Source organism: Chiloscyllium plagiosum, unplaced genomic scaffold, assembly GCF_037043375.1.
Source record: "Chiloscyllium plagiosum isolate Xiang-an unplaced genomic scaffold, Cpla_swu_hap1 HiC_scaffold_36, whole genome shotgun sequence".
Classification (NCBI taxonomy): Eukaryota; Metazoa; Chordata; class Chondrichthyes; order Orectolobiformes; family Hemiscylliidae; genus Chiloscyllium; species Chiloscyllium plagiosum.
The window spans coordinates 45,334,198-45,349,468 of NW_028270174.1; the positions used below are offsets into that span (position 1 = coordinate 45,334,198).

The 15,271-nt window shown below is 43.0% G+C and overlaps 1 protein-coding gene across 4 annotated transcripts in view; it reads right to left on the reverse strand.

Moving 5' to 3' along the window:
- The window catches only part of ctso (cathepsin O), a 74,854-nt gene that overhangs the window by 22,557 nt on the left and 37,026 nt on the right, over nucleotides 1-15,271 (reverse strand). For 3 of the 4 annotated variants that reach the window (XM_043708809.2, XM_087980137.1, XM_087980138.1), the window contains exons 4-6: nucleotides 10,963-11,130; nucleotides 9,564-9,685; nucleotides 1,920-2,083 (exon numbers count right to left, since the gene is read on the reverse strand). In XM_043708809.2, coding sequence (XP_043564744.2) covers nucleotides 1,920-2,083; nucleotides 9,564-9,685; nucleotides 10,963-11,130 — 454 coding nt within the window. The remainder of the gene's footprint in view (nucleotides 1-1,919; nucleotides 2,084-9,563; nucleotides 9,686-10,962; nucleotides 11,131-15,271) is intronic. The other variant, XM_087980139.1, reaches the window with a different exon arrangement.

A 15,271-nucleotide genomic window follows, 5' to 3' on the forward strand; every position in this document is an offset into this window, starting at 1 on the left:
TCGTATGGCCAGGGTCTGGGGATGGAGGAGTCCAAGAAGCTACATGTCCTTGCCGGAGTGGGAGGGGGAGTTAAAGTGTTCAGCCACGGGGCGGTTGGGTTGGTTGGTGCGGGTGTCCCAAAGGTGTTCCCTGAAACGTTCCGCAAGTAGACGGCGTGTCTCCCCAAATGTAGAGGAGACCAAATCGGGTGCAGCGGATACCGTAAATGATGTGTGTGGAGATGCAGGTGAATTTGCGACGGATATGGAAGAATCCATTGGGGCCTTGGAGGGAGGGGAGAGGGGAGGTGTGGGCGCAAGTTTTGCATTTCCTCCAGTTGCAGGGGAATGTGCCGGGAGTGGAGGTTGGGTTAGTGGGGGGTGTGGATCTGACGAGGGAGTCGCGGAGGGAGTGGTCTTTCCAGAACGCTGATAGGGAGGGGAGGGAAATATATCCTTCGTGTTGGGTTCTGTTTGGAGGTGGCGGAAATGACGAAGGATGATACGATGTATCTGGAGATTGGTGGGGTGGAAGGTGAGGACCAGTGGGGTTCGGACCTGGTGGCGATTGGAGGGGCAGGGTTCAAGGGCTGAGGAGCGGGAAGGAGGAGATGCGGTGGAGAGCATCGTCGACCACGTCTGGGGGGAAATTGCGGTCTTTGAAGAAGGAGGCCATCTGGGTTGTATGGTATTGGAACTGGTCCTCCTGGGAGCAGATGCGGCGGAGGCGAAGGAATTGGGAATATGGGATGGCGTTTTTACAGGGGGCAGGGTGGGAGGAAGTGTAATCTAGGTAGCTGTGGGAGTCGGTCGGTTTGTATGGCATCTATGGCATGGCCACCTTGTGAAACAAGGTCTGTCCACTGGACTCATATTTGTGGATAAACCACAGTTACTCCAAACTCTGCTTTGGTTCCAAAACTCAAAGCTCAAATTTTTGAGGCTAGACATATAGCCTGGACAATCACATATGAAGTATCCACAACCTCCCTCATGGCACAGAATAGGCATTTTTTAAACTATGCTTAAACTTACTTTCAGAATTTTTAAAATTGGAGATCATAAGGTAGAAAATAACATCACTCACCAAGTGGCTCCAATACATCCAGCTCTTTGCAAACAGCTCTTCACCAACCAATCAGCTTTTTTCAGAGTTTCTTGTGATATCACTGGTATTTTCCAAACTGGACATGCTGTATTTGACAGTGCCTTCCCAATTCAGAAGGCCTTAACTACTAGTCCCAATTTATATCATTCTGTTCCACACTGTTTTCAGAAAGGTTTGCTGCCTTCTTGTCTCACAGGTAAGTCACCAAAACCACATATCCCTTCAGGCTGAATTGCCCAGACTGTGTCTGGAGATTAGTTTTGAATTTTACAACCCTTCAAGTACAGCCTATATTCTTGGGCAACTGTTCTGAACAAGGTGATATAACCTGCTATAGCCTATGTTACTTCATTTAGAATCAGAAAGGCAGATTCCTGATTTTCATTGTAAGTAAATCCTGTGTTCTGGATGTGACTGGAAATATTCTGTGTGTCTATGATCTACTCCACAACTAGTGCAGTTTCATTGTTAAAATTTATTCGGTTTGTATCCCACAACTCTCCATAGAGGCCACAAGCTAGTAAAAGATACATTACACATTACAGAACATTGAGTTTGTACTGCCAAAACATACTATTACCTGCACTAGGCCCACTTCCTTGAATATTACAAGATTTTAAGTGATTGTCCAAGTATTTTATAAAGGTTGTGAGGTATCCTGACTCGACTAACTCCCAGGCAGTGCATTCCAGACCCTTGAAGAATATCTTATAATGAAATCAGAATGACAACCTCAAAATGGGAACAACACACATTTTAACCAAAATGGTTCTGTAAGTGTTCAATAAACTGAACTTTCAAAGTCTCAGTTATGAAATTAAATTTCACATACCTGTCGTGTCATAACCAGTGATGACTACTGCATGGTTTGACTTTCCTTGAGAGCAGTGATGCTGAATAATGCCACCAAGATAGTCCTGCCAACTTACTGCATCCACGACTACCACCAAGGGACCCCATTCTAACAGTTTCTCCATCATAATATCTTCATTATATCTACATACAGCAACATTTATAAATACAGATTAGTTTTTTTAAAATATTGGAACACATCAAAAATGTAGTGAAACAAAATTAATCATAGAAAACATCAAAGTAGCGTATTATTTTATCTCAGCAAAATAAAAAATGACCCACTAAATTTGATGAGCATCTTGTAAAAATTGAACATGATGATTCCATTTTTAAAGATATTAACCTGCTCTGCAAAAGTGAGCTGATGGTTGTTATAGATATGATTTTTTTTAACTTAGCTATAAGTAACTGCATAGTACTTATTGCACAATAATTAATATACCTAGGTTAGTGCAGAAGTCAACAACCCTAATAACGAGAAAGGCAATTTTCAAATTTAGCGGAAAATCCAATATTTTAAGAACTGCAATGCTATCATATATTTTATATTGATCATTTTATTGGAATTTGAATGTACTTCTTGTTCCATAGAAAAAAGTATTCTGTTACGTTGTTATTGTGTTAAATTTTGTGTGATTAATATCAACATTACATTTTTGAAGCATTTCTTTCCTAAACAAAGCAAGAAGTGCATTACATCCAGGCTTGTGCTGAGAAGTGGCAAGTGACATTCATGTTACACAAGTGCCAGACAATGACCATCTCCAACAAGAGAAAATCTAACCATCATCCCTTAACATTCAAAGGTGTTACCACCACTGAATCACACACTATTCAACACTGTCGGGGGTTACCATTGACCAGAAACTGAAGCGGACTAGCCATATAAACACAGTGGCTACAAAGAAAGGTTGGAGACAAAGAATTTTGCAGCCAGTTACTCACCTCCTGATTTCCCAAAACCTGTCCACCATCTACATGTCAGAAATCAGGAGTGAGATGGAATAATCCCCACTTGCCTGAATGGCTGCAGCTCCAACAAAAATTGATGCGAGACAGGATAAGCATCTACTACTTCAACAATCCACTCTGTAGCATCAGTACAAAATGTTTACAAAATGACTGGAACAAACTAACAAAGTTCCTTAGGTAGCACATTCCAAACTTATGACCTCTGCCGTTTAGAAGGACAAGAACATCAGATACATGGGAACTTCCTCCCTAATGTTATCATGGCTCACCATGACCACAGTCCCCTAGGCATCAAGGACATGCAGTAGCTGCTCCTTGAATAACCTCCACATTTCAATTGTGCCCATTCCCTGCAGTTTCCTTCTCCATTCTATGCATCCTAAATCTTGTCTAATCGCATCGTAATTGCCTCTTCCCCCAGCTGTAACTCCTGTCCTGTGATATATATCTATTCATTTCCATCACTAAAGTAAATGTAACTGAGTTGTGGTCACTATCACCAAAGTGCTCATCTACCTCCAAATCTAACACCTGGCCAGGTTCATTACCCAGTACCAAATCCAATGTGGCCTCGCCCCTTGTTGGCCTGTCTACAAACTGTCAGAAAACCCTCCTACACATACTGGACAAAAATTGACCCATCTAAAGTACTCCAACTATTGCATTTCCAGTCAATATTTGGAAAGTTAAAGCCCCCCATAACAACTACCCTGTTACTCTCACTCCTATCCAGAATCACCTTTGCAATCTTTTCCTCTATGTCTCCGGAACTTTTCAGAGGCCCATAGAAAACTCCTGACAGGATGACTTCAGCCCATACTACCTCAGTAGACAAGTCCTCATCAAATGTTCTTTCTGCCACCGTAATACTGTCCTTGAATAACAATGGCATCGCACGCTACTCAGATCAAGGGCAATTAGGGATGGGGAAACAAAAGATAGTGACATCGTATCAATGAATAAATGTTCAAAATACGGTAAATAGTCAAAAGATGGACATAATGCCCTGTATGTATCTGTTCTGACAAAGGGTCACTGGACATAAAACTTTAACTTTGTTTTTCTCTCTACCAATGCTACCAAATCTACTGAATTTCTCCATCATTTTCTGTTTTTGTGCCATTTACGTAACTCTTCAATTCGCTGTAACTATCTTAAAAATAATTCCAACCTACAAACAATCGATAAAAGTGAAGAACTGCACCGTGTCAACAATGAACTGCAAGGAACTCTGGAGTGATCGCTGTACTAGTGCAATGGCCAAATACTATTTAAAATAATTAGCTTGGGGTAACTGATTTGGGAGAGAATCACTACAGGGGCTCGATGTTTAAATATACAATACCCTGAAAAAAAAAGCGAGATCACAAATAGCATTTATGAGGCATTAAAATGGTTAAATCATAAAGACAGGTTCTGTAGACAAGGCTTGCATTTTCTTAAATGTAGAACATGGAGGATTAACATAACTGAAGTATCATTTAAGATGATTAAACAACTTGGCAGGATAGGTAGAAATTAATTCCTCAGGTATCCTGAACAAAAAAAAACCCAAAAATCTGCCGAGGTTAAGTCACTTAAAAACTTCAAAACTAAGACTGATCATGTTTTATTAGGAAAGGATATTAAAGAAAATGGAATCAAGGTCAGGAGGAAAGACTTGCAATTACAGAAACCACCCAACCCCACTCTGCCAGATCAAAACACCCCCAGATCTGACACCCACTCTCTATTCCCCGTGGGACCCGATTTCTCTGGCTCACCCAACCTATCCTAAGCATTTACCTATCCCCCTTGCCACCTGGTATCCCATCCAGCTGGCATTCTGCACCAATCCCAGCTGGCACCCTACCTGTCACTCGGGCACCCTATCCACGTCACCCAAACATCATACTTATAGATTTTTTAAATTAACCTGTTTGACACATTATGACACACTCCGGAGACATTAAGACCTGAATCCTTATCATTAAACCTAACATTTAGAGACATTACCACTATGCCATAAGGGTCCTCCCATACCAGCATTATCTACTTATGTTGATGTCCCTTTTCCTCTAAAAGCCATAACACCTTGAAATGTTTCATTCAATGTTTTGGCCTCAGCTGCTTTCTGTAGCAGAGACTTCCAGAGATTCACCACACAGAGTGAAGAAATTTTTCCTCATCTCAATCCTAAATGGCCTACCGTAGATGCATGCAATCCCTGCAGTGTGGAAACAGGCCCTACGACGCAACAAGTCCACACTGACCCTCCGAAGAGTAACCCACCCAGACCCATTCCCCTCTTACTCTACATTTACCCCTGACTAATGCAATAACCTACACATCCCTGAACACTATGGGCAATTTTAGCATGGCCAATTCACATAACCTGCATATCTTTGGATTGTGGGAGGAAACCGGAGCACCCGGAGGAAACCCACGCAGTCACTGGGAGAATGTGCAAACTCCACACAGAAAGTTGCCGAGGCTGGAATTGAACCCGGGTCCCTGGCGCTGTGAGGCAGCAGAGTTAACCACTGAACCACCATACCACCCCACCCTTTATCCTTAGATTGTGACACCTGGTTCCGGAATCCCCAGTCATCAGGGACAGCCTTCCTGAGTTTATCCTGTCTATTCCTGTTAGAATTTTATTGATTTCCACAAGATCTCCTCCTCAGTCTTCCTAACTCCAGTGAATATAGTCCTATCTGATCCAATCTCTCTTGATATGTCAGTTCTGCCATCCCAGAAATCAGTTTGGTAAACTCTGATTGTACCCCTTCATAGTCAGACATTTTTCCTCAAATAATGAAAACAAAACTGCATAAAATACTCCAGATATGGTCTCACCAAGGCCTTGTACCATTGCAGCAACACATCCCTGATCCTGGAATTAAATCCTCTTCCAACATGCGATTTGCCTTCTTCACCTGCATGCTTACTTCAAGTAATTGGTGAACAAAAACACCCAGGTATCGATGCGCCTCAACCTCCCCCTTCCTCAATCTAACATCTAGTGGGCGGCACGGTGGCACAGTGGTTAGCACTGCAGCCTCACAGCGCCAGAGACCCGGGTTCAATTGCCGCCTCAGGCAACTGACTGACTGGGATCCAGCACTGATTTCAGCTGTACTCCACTCGTCACTAGGTGAAGGTGAGGGCTGCAGATGCTGGAGATTAGAGTCGAGAGTGTGGTGCTGGGAAAGCACAGCAGGTCAGGCAGCATCTGATGAACAGGAGAATCGACATTTCATCAGGAATGAGACTGCGAGTTGGGGGTTGTGAGATAAATGGGGGGTGAGGGTAGGGTTGGGGGGAGGTAGCTGAGACCGCAATAGGTCTATGGAAGTGGGGGTAAAGGTGATAGATTGGACGGGAGGGTGGAGCAGATAGGCGGGAAGGAAGATGGACAGGTGGGACAGGTCATGAGGGCGGTGCCAAGTTGGAAGGTTGGAACTGGGATAAGGTGGTGTGGTGGGGATGAGGAATCTGGTGAAATTCACATTGATGCTGAGGGGTTGGAGAGTCCTGAGGTGGAAGATGAGGCGTTTTTCCTCCAGGCATCGGGTAGTTAAGGTGTGACAACGGGGGAGGCCCAAGAACTGCATGTCCTTGGAGGAGTGGGAGGGGGGAGTTGAAGTGTTTGGCCATGGTTGGTGTGGGTGTTCCGGAGATGTTCTCTGAAGAGCTCTGCGAGTAGGCATCCTGTCTCCCCAATGTAGAGGAGACCCCATCTGGAGCAACAGATACAGTAAATGGCATGTGTGGAAGTGCAGGTGAAACATTGATAGATGTGGAAGGCTCCTTTGGGGCCTTGGACAGAGGTGAGGGGGGAGACGTGGGCGCAGGTTTTTTAATTCCCCTGGTGGCAGGGGAAGGTGCTGGGAAGGTAGAGTGGGTTGGTGAAGGGCATGATGAGGGAGTCGCGGAGGGAATGGTCTTTATGGATAGTGGAAAGAGGTGGGTAGGGAAATATATCTCTGGTGGTGGGGTCCGTTTGTAGTGGTGGAAATGGCGGAGAATGATGCGATGTATCCAGTGGTTGGTGGGGTGGAAAGTAAGGAATGGGGGTTTCTGTTCTTGTTGCAATTGAAGGGGTGGGGTTTGAGGGCGGAGGTGCAGGAAGTGGATGAGATGCGTTGGAGGGCATAACCAACCACGTGGGAGGGGAAATTGCGGTCTTTGAAGGAGGTGGCCATCTGGTGTGTTCTGTGGTGGAACTGGTCCTCCTGGGAGCAGATGCAGTGGAGGTGGAGGAATTGAGAATAAGAGATAGTGTTCTACAGGAGTCAGGATGGGTGGCGGTGTAGTCCAGTTAGCTGTGGGAGTCGGTGGGTTTGTAGAAGATTTCCGTGTTGAGTCGGTCACCGTTAATGAAGATGAAGAGGTTCACGAAGGGGAGGGAGATGGTCCAGGTGAACTTAAGATCAGGGTGGAATGTGTTGGTGAAGTTGTTGAACTATTCAACCTTCTCGTGGGAGCACGATGTGGCACCAATGCAGTCATCAATGTAGTGGAAGAAAAGGTGGAGAATGGTGCTGGTGTAACTACGGAAGATGGACTGTTGCATGTAACCAACAAAGAGACAGGCATACCCATGGCTATCCCTTTCGCCTGGAGGAAGTGGAGGCTTTAAGGGAGAAATTATTGAGGGTGAGGACCAGTTCAGTCAAATGCATGAGAGTGTCACTGGAAGGGTACTGGTGGGGACATTGGGAGAGGAAGAAATGGAGAGCTTGGAGGCCCTGATCATGGCGGATGGAGGTGTAGAGAGATTGAACATCCATGGTGAAGATGAGGCATTGGAACGAGGGAAAGAAAGATCTTGGAGGAGGTGTAGGGTGTGGGTGGTGTCCCAAATGTATTTGTGGAGATCCTGGACTGGGGGGGATGGGACAGTACCAAGGTATGCAGAGATGAGTTCGGTGGGGTGGGAGCAGGCTGAGATGATGGGTTGGCCAGGGTAGTCAGGCTTGAGGATCTTGGGTAGGAGGTCAAACCGGGCAGTGCAGGGTTCCCGAACTAGGAGTTTAGAAGCTGTGGTTGGGAAATCCTCTGAGGCGATGAAGTTGTATACGGTCTGGGAGATGATGGTTTAGTAATGGGGGGTGGGGGAGGGGGGGTTGGCTGAGGTAATGATCGAGGGGGCAGTAGGAGGAGGTGTCTTTGAGTTGCCGCCCGGCTTCAGCAGTGTACAGGTCAACGCGCCAAACCACCATTGTGCCCCCCCCCCCCCCCCTTATCCGCTGGTTTGATGGAACCCTGCCATTTGGAAAAATGCTCATTTATTCCAACTCTTTCTTTCCTGTCTGCCAACGAGTTCTATATCCATGTCAGTAATTATCCCCATCCCACGTGCTTTAACTTTACATGTTAATCTCTTACATTGGACCCTATTGAAGTTTCCTGAAAGTCCAAATAAACCATATCCATTGGCTCTCCCTCATTAACTCTGCTAGCTGCATTCAAAAAAATTCCAGCATGACTTCCCTTTCACAAATCCATGCTGATTTGTCCTATCCTGTCCCATGCTTTCCAAGTGTTCTGCTATGAAATCTTTTAGAATGGACATTTAGTGTTTTCCCCACTAGTGAAGTCAGGTTATCCAGTCTGTAATTCCCTGTTTCTATCAACTTTTTTAAATAGTGGGTTTGCATTAGCAACCCTACAATCCATAGGAACTATTCCAGAGTCTACAGATTCTTTAAAGATGACCACCCATTATTTCTAGGGTCACTGTAATACTCTGGCAAGTAGATTAACAAGCCCTGGGGATTTATCCACCTTTAATTCCATTAATTTCTCCAACACCCCATTTCCCAAATATACTGATTTCCTTCCAGCTGATCTCTCTCACTACAGCCTGTGTCCCTCAGCAGTTTTGAGGCTTTATTTGTGTCCTCCTTTATGAAGGCAGAATCAAAGCATATATTTAATTAGTCTGCCTTCTTTATGTTTCACGATATGGTGGCTCAAGGGGCAGCATGGTGGCTCAGTGGTTAGCACTGCTGCCTCACAGCGCCAGAGACCCGGGTAAAATTCCCACCTCAGGCGACTGACTGTGTGGAGTTTGCACGTTCTCCCTGTGTCGGCGTGGGTTTCCTCCGGGTGCTCTGGTTTCCTCCCACAGTCCAAAGATGTGCAGGTCAGGTGAATTGGCCATACTAAATTGCCCATAGTGTTAGGCGCATTAGTCAGGGGTAAATGTTGGGGAATGGGTCTGGGTGGGTTGCTCTTTGGAGGGTCGGTGTGGACTTGGGCTGAAAGGCCTGTTTCCACACTGTAGGGAATCTAATCCACATTCTTCAGCATCTCTACCTTTTAAGTGGGCGGCACGGTGGCTCAGTGGTTAGCACTACTGCCTCACAGCTTCTCTTTGTGGAATTTACACATTCTCCCTGTGTCTGCGTGGTTTATCTCCGGGTGCTCCGGTTTCCTCCCACAGTCCAAAGATGTGCTGGTCAGGTGAATTGGCCATGCTAAATTGCGCATTGGTTGTTGGGTGCATTAGTCAGAGGGAATGTGTCTGGGTGGGTTACTCTTCGGCGGGTCGGTGTGGACTTGTTGGGCCGAAGGGCCTTTTTCCACACTGTAGGAAATGTCCAAGTCAATTCAATTTTGCATCACAGATGACATAATAGACTGACGAAATCTCAAATACCTGAAGTTATATGCTTTATAATCTTTGATAGCAACACCAAATGTAGACTTTGAAAAATAATGGCACATTCCAGTTTTTGCACTGAAAGGATACTCTGACTCTTTCACCAGCTTTGCTTTGCTCTGTATATAAACAGAAAACAAATAAATCGACAATATACATGATTATTAGTGACTATAAATATATATATATCTTTGCAAGGGATATTTATTATACTTTGTTTATATTTACCTAATTTATGTAGAGTATAATCTTCTGTATCTGAAAAAAATCCTCATTTATTTACTTTTCATAATCATTGTTCCCATTACAGTCGGACATTGACCTTGGGGAAGCTGTACCTCATGTGAACTGATTTGTTTTAATACCTCTGGATGCACCAAAATATTTAAATTATAACCTAACTCCACCTCTTCCTAGGGTTCATTACTTTACTAAGTGGTTGTTTTTGTATATGGAGTACTAAAATAATTCCCTCACATTTTGAATGTTAATAATCCTCATTCTTTAAATATGACATGATTTAGTTATGAGTTTATTTCAAAAATTGTAATGCATAAACTGGAATTTGAGAATCAGGAAGGAACAGGAGTAAAAAGGAAAAGTAATAAATCAAACGATATTTTACTGTTGCAGTGTTAGAGGAAACTAATCATATAAAATTCACCCCCTTCTCACTTTTGTCCATGACATTACCAGTAGTGCTGTTCCTCTATGTGAAATGGATTTTATTGTGCATGAATAGCCTTCTCCAATAGCAGCAGAAGTTCCTAAAGGAACGTTTTGAACTATTGGTTGGAAGGTTGCTGGGCTAGAAAATAGCATAGAAACATTTTTGAGCACACTGAAAACCAAAAGCTTTTAACCTCAGTTAAACTGAGCAACCGTATTGAATACTTTATGGAAAAAGCCCATTATAAACAAGTGCATAGTTTACTTACTCACAGAAGAAATTGCAATTAGGTTAATTGGACATGACCTTCCATCCATAAATCCATGTTGCCTGTCCGAATCAATTCAAGTTCTCCAAAGTTCAATTACTCTCTTTAATTAAAATTCAATAAGTTCACCACAATAAATTTCACTAATAGGTCTATAATTTTCTTGTTTTCCTCTCTCTCACTCTTTCATCATCTTAAATAGTAAATATCTTTACTATGTCCAATCAAACCCGACAATTTTCCCGGACAGTAAAGTTTCATTGGAATGCACTGTTGACGAGTGAGGTGTGTGCTTGGAGAGCTATAAAATATTTAATCTTGCTTGTGCTGCTACCTTGAGTGTAGAGTGGACATAGTAAACTTCTTGTTTTCCTTATTTGCCAATGTAATATTCCATAAAAGATACTCCTATGGACTCACCGGCAAACACTGGTCATTTGTCAAAAAGCCATACCAACCTCATTTAGCCACATTAGGGCATTGATGGGTGAGCCACCTTTGCAACCTGCATCCCTATAAGAGCAATCTATAACCTCTTGTGCACTCAGCAACTTCAGGTGTCCCTCTTTGATTGCACATAAAGATTCAATACTCTCCACAATGCTGAATGCCCAGCAGCCACCGCACTGCAAAAAAAAAATGCAAAAATCAGTCTGATTGTTGCATAACCCAAATTAATCCCAAGGGAATTAGCCTGATTAATGCATTTTCCTTACTTATCAAATAATACTTCAGCAATAATTGCATACATAAAATATATCTGCTGATAGTTATAATTATTAATGTTACTTTAATAGACCTTGTAAGTAACATACTTTTCTTCTGGCAGCAAGAAAATAAATGGAACTAAAAAGTTGACATCTGAAAATATTTATTATTGACAAATCATCTAAACTACATCTGAAGGTTGAACTACAGCCTGGTCACTTTAATAGGAAAGTGACAGTACATTACCTTTTGACTCCATTTAATACATTCTGCACGTTAAATTTGGAATATGAAATCCTTGAGAGAACTTAAAAAAAAACTAGACTTTCTGGACATAATGGAAGCATTCTAGAGAACCTAAACATTTTAATTCTGGCATGTTGGAAAGTGCATTAGGAGAGAAAAGATTTGCTTGAGCATACCTCAAGTCCATAATAGACATGTTGGCACTTAAATGAGCTACATTTGCCAAGGAAGAAAACTAATTGTGTGACAGTTCTTAAGCTATAATACCTAATAACGAAAATATTTATTCAATAACACAGAAGAAGTAGATAATGCTAACCAAGGCATATGTTTTATATCATTCTTTTTGTTTGGCTACAAGGGGCAGTACATAGCAAACTGATGATTTATTTAAAAGAGTCAAGGGACAAAAATGTCATGAAATATCATATTATGATGCTAGTGTACAATTACCAAGTACCACCCTGCTTCTTTCATTAAGGAGATTGATTTTGACAACTGTAACACAGTGGTTTCTTGATTTTTTTTAATAACATTTATTTTCTAGCACAGTATCTGCTGACACCTACTGGATCTTTATATAAACTGCTCTGCTGGTTGGAATGCTTAAAGCATAGTTTGGTTTTGAAAATTCTGTCAACACTATGTCCAGGGTATTTTGGTACTGAAGCAGATGCACTGCGTTGTGAAAATCTTCTGGTTCTTGTCACTTGCCTTTGAAAAGTTTGCTCCATTTGGGGCACGACATCTATTTCAGGTAAGAGGTGTAGGATGGAGTTGACCTGTTACCCCCGATGCAGATGGAAGTGGTCACAGGGCTGACAATGGTAAACAGTCTAGTGAAATTACCCACCTTGATTCTCTTGGACTTTTTGCTAGTTATTTTCTTTGACCATACACATTGACCAGTGCTCCTACCCACCTTCATGGTGTCCTTGCAGACCGAATGTCAACTTAGTACCAATCCATGACCTCTCACCACCTCCACATCCCTATACCATCTTAATGCCAATTCATGACCCCACTCATGTTGTAAGCTCTTAGAGCCTATCAGCCAACCTAACAAGCATTCACTGAGCGCAGACTATTTAATTCAGATTAATTGTTCTCCAAACATTATTTGCCTTTCAAGAGCATTTACATCTACTTTAAACTGTAACTTTCACACTGAAAGTCCCTTGCTCAAGTAAAAATAGGATCTATTTGAAGTTAGCACTGAAGTGAAGTGGCCATGCTAAGGTTCAGCTTCTCTCCATATCTTGCTCCCATAGTGAAAATGCAATTAGTCACAAAAAGGAGGTGGGACAGTTGTATCCAGGTCCTCACTGCCATTTTTAAGGATTCCTGGATTCTACATGAGTCCATGAAAAATAGGTCAATACTACAGCCATGCTCAATAACAGTATATAAATCAATAATTGGACCTTTCTTTTTAATAACGTTTTGAATGGGACTATTTTGAGAATTGCAACAACAAAATGCTCATCATGTTTTTAGAATGCAAAAATTAGATTATGTTTTAAGAATAACCCTTTGAGCACAATATTAGATGAATGGTGGAACCCCTGGATATGGAAGTTGGGAGAAGGATCAGTCATCAGAGCTGTGACTAGGGAGTGAGCTCAGAGGCAGTTGAGAAGAATGGGAACATTGGAAGTTGTGGGCGAGGATATGAATTTGAGTGTTAGAATCAAAAGCTTGATGAAGGAAGGGTTGTAGATGTCTAAACATGAACTTTAGAAAGGCGTTGATAAGGTTTCCCATAGTACGCTGATGGAGAAAGTAATGTCACATGGGGTCCAGGGTGTACTAGCTAGATGGATAAGGAACTGGCCTGGGCAGCAGGAGTCAAAGAGTGGAAGGGAGTTTCTTCAAATGGAGACCTGTGACCAATGGTGTCCACTGTTGGGACCACTGTTGTTGTGATATACATAAATGATCTGGAGAAAGGTCTGATTAGCAAGTTTGCAGATGACACTAAGAATAATGGAGTAGCAGACAGTGAAGGGGACTGTCAGAAAACACAGCAGAATATAATTGGATTGGAGAGTTGGGCAGAGAAATGGCAGATGGAATTTAATCCAGGCAAATGTGAGATGATGCATTTTTGAAGATCCTGGGGAAAATTGATGCACAGAAAGATCTGCAAGTTCAGGCCCATTGCAACCTGAAGGTGGTTGATAGAATGGTCAAGAAGGAATACGGCATGCTTTCCTTCATCGAATGGGGTATTCAGTACAAGAGTTAGCAGGTCATGTTACATTTTTAGAAAACTTTGGTTCGGCCACGTTTGGAATACTACATACAGTTCTGGTCACCACATTATCAAAAGGATTTGGATGCTTTGGAGAGAGTGCAGAGGAGATACACCAGAATGTTGCCTGGTATGGAGGGCACTAGGTATGAAGAGATGTTGAGTAGATTAGGATTATTTTCATTAGAAAGATGGAGTGGGGGGGGGGAACCTGACTGAGGTCTACAAAATCATGAGAGGTATAGACAGAGTGGATAGCAGGAATCTTTTTCACAGAGTGGGGACACAATTACTTGGCGTCATGAGTTCAAAGTGAGAGGGGAAAAGTTGACAGGAGATATGCATGGAAAGTTCTTTACATTGCCAGCAGTGGTGGTGGAGGCGGGCATGATAGTATCATTTAAGATGTATCTAGACAGATACATGAATCTGGATGTACATAGAACATAGAACAATACAGCGCAGTACAGGCCCTTCAGCCCACGATGTTGCGCCGATCCAAGCCCACCTAACCTACACTAGTCCACTATCCTCCATATGCCTATCCAATGCCCACTTAAATGCCCATAATGAGGGAGAGTCCACCACTGCTACTGGCAGGGCATTCCATGAACTCACGACTCGCTGAGTAAAGAACCTACCCCTAACATCTGTCCTATACCTACCCCCCCTTAATTTAAAACTATGCCCCCTTGTAATAGCTGACTCCATACGTGGAAAAAGATTCTCACTGTTGACCCTATCTAAACCCCTAATCATCTTGTACACCTCTATCAAGTCACCCCTAAACCTTCTTTTCTCCAATGAAAACAACCCCAAGTGCCTCAGCCTTTCCTCATACGATCTTCCTACCATACCAGGCAACATCCTGGTAAACCTCCTCTGCACCCGTTCCAGTGCCTCCACATCCTTCCTATAGTATGGTGACCAAAACTGCATACAATACTCCAGATGTGGCCGCACCAGAGTCTTATACAACTGCAACATGACCTCAGGACTCCGGAACTCAATTCCTCTACCAATAAAAGCCAGTACGCCATATGCCTTCTTCACCGCACTATTTACCTGGGTGGCAACTTTCAAAGATCTGTGTACATAGACACCAAGATCCCTCTGCTCATCCACACTACCAAGTATCCGACCATTAGCCCAGTACCCCATCTTTTTGTTACTCTTACCAAAGTGAATCACCTCACATTTAGCTACATTGAACTCCATTTGCCACCTTTCTGCCCAGTTCTGCAGCTTATCTATATCCCGCTGTAACCTGCCACATCCTTCCTCACGGTCTACAACTCCTCCGACTTTCGTAGGTTTGCTCGCTGAGCTGGAAAGTTCGTTTTTAGATGTTTCATTGTCATACTAGGTAACATCCGTGAGTCTCCAGATGAAGCACTGGTAGCATGGCTCGCTTTCTATTTATATGTTTAGGTTTCCATGGGTTGGTGATGTCATTTCCTGTGGTGACATCATCTCCTGTTTTTTTTCTCAGCGGGTCGTAAATGGGATCCAAGTCAATGTGTTTGTTGATAAGGTTCCAGTTGGAATTCCATTCTTCT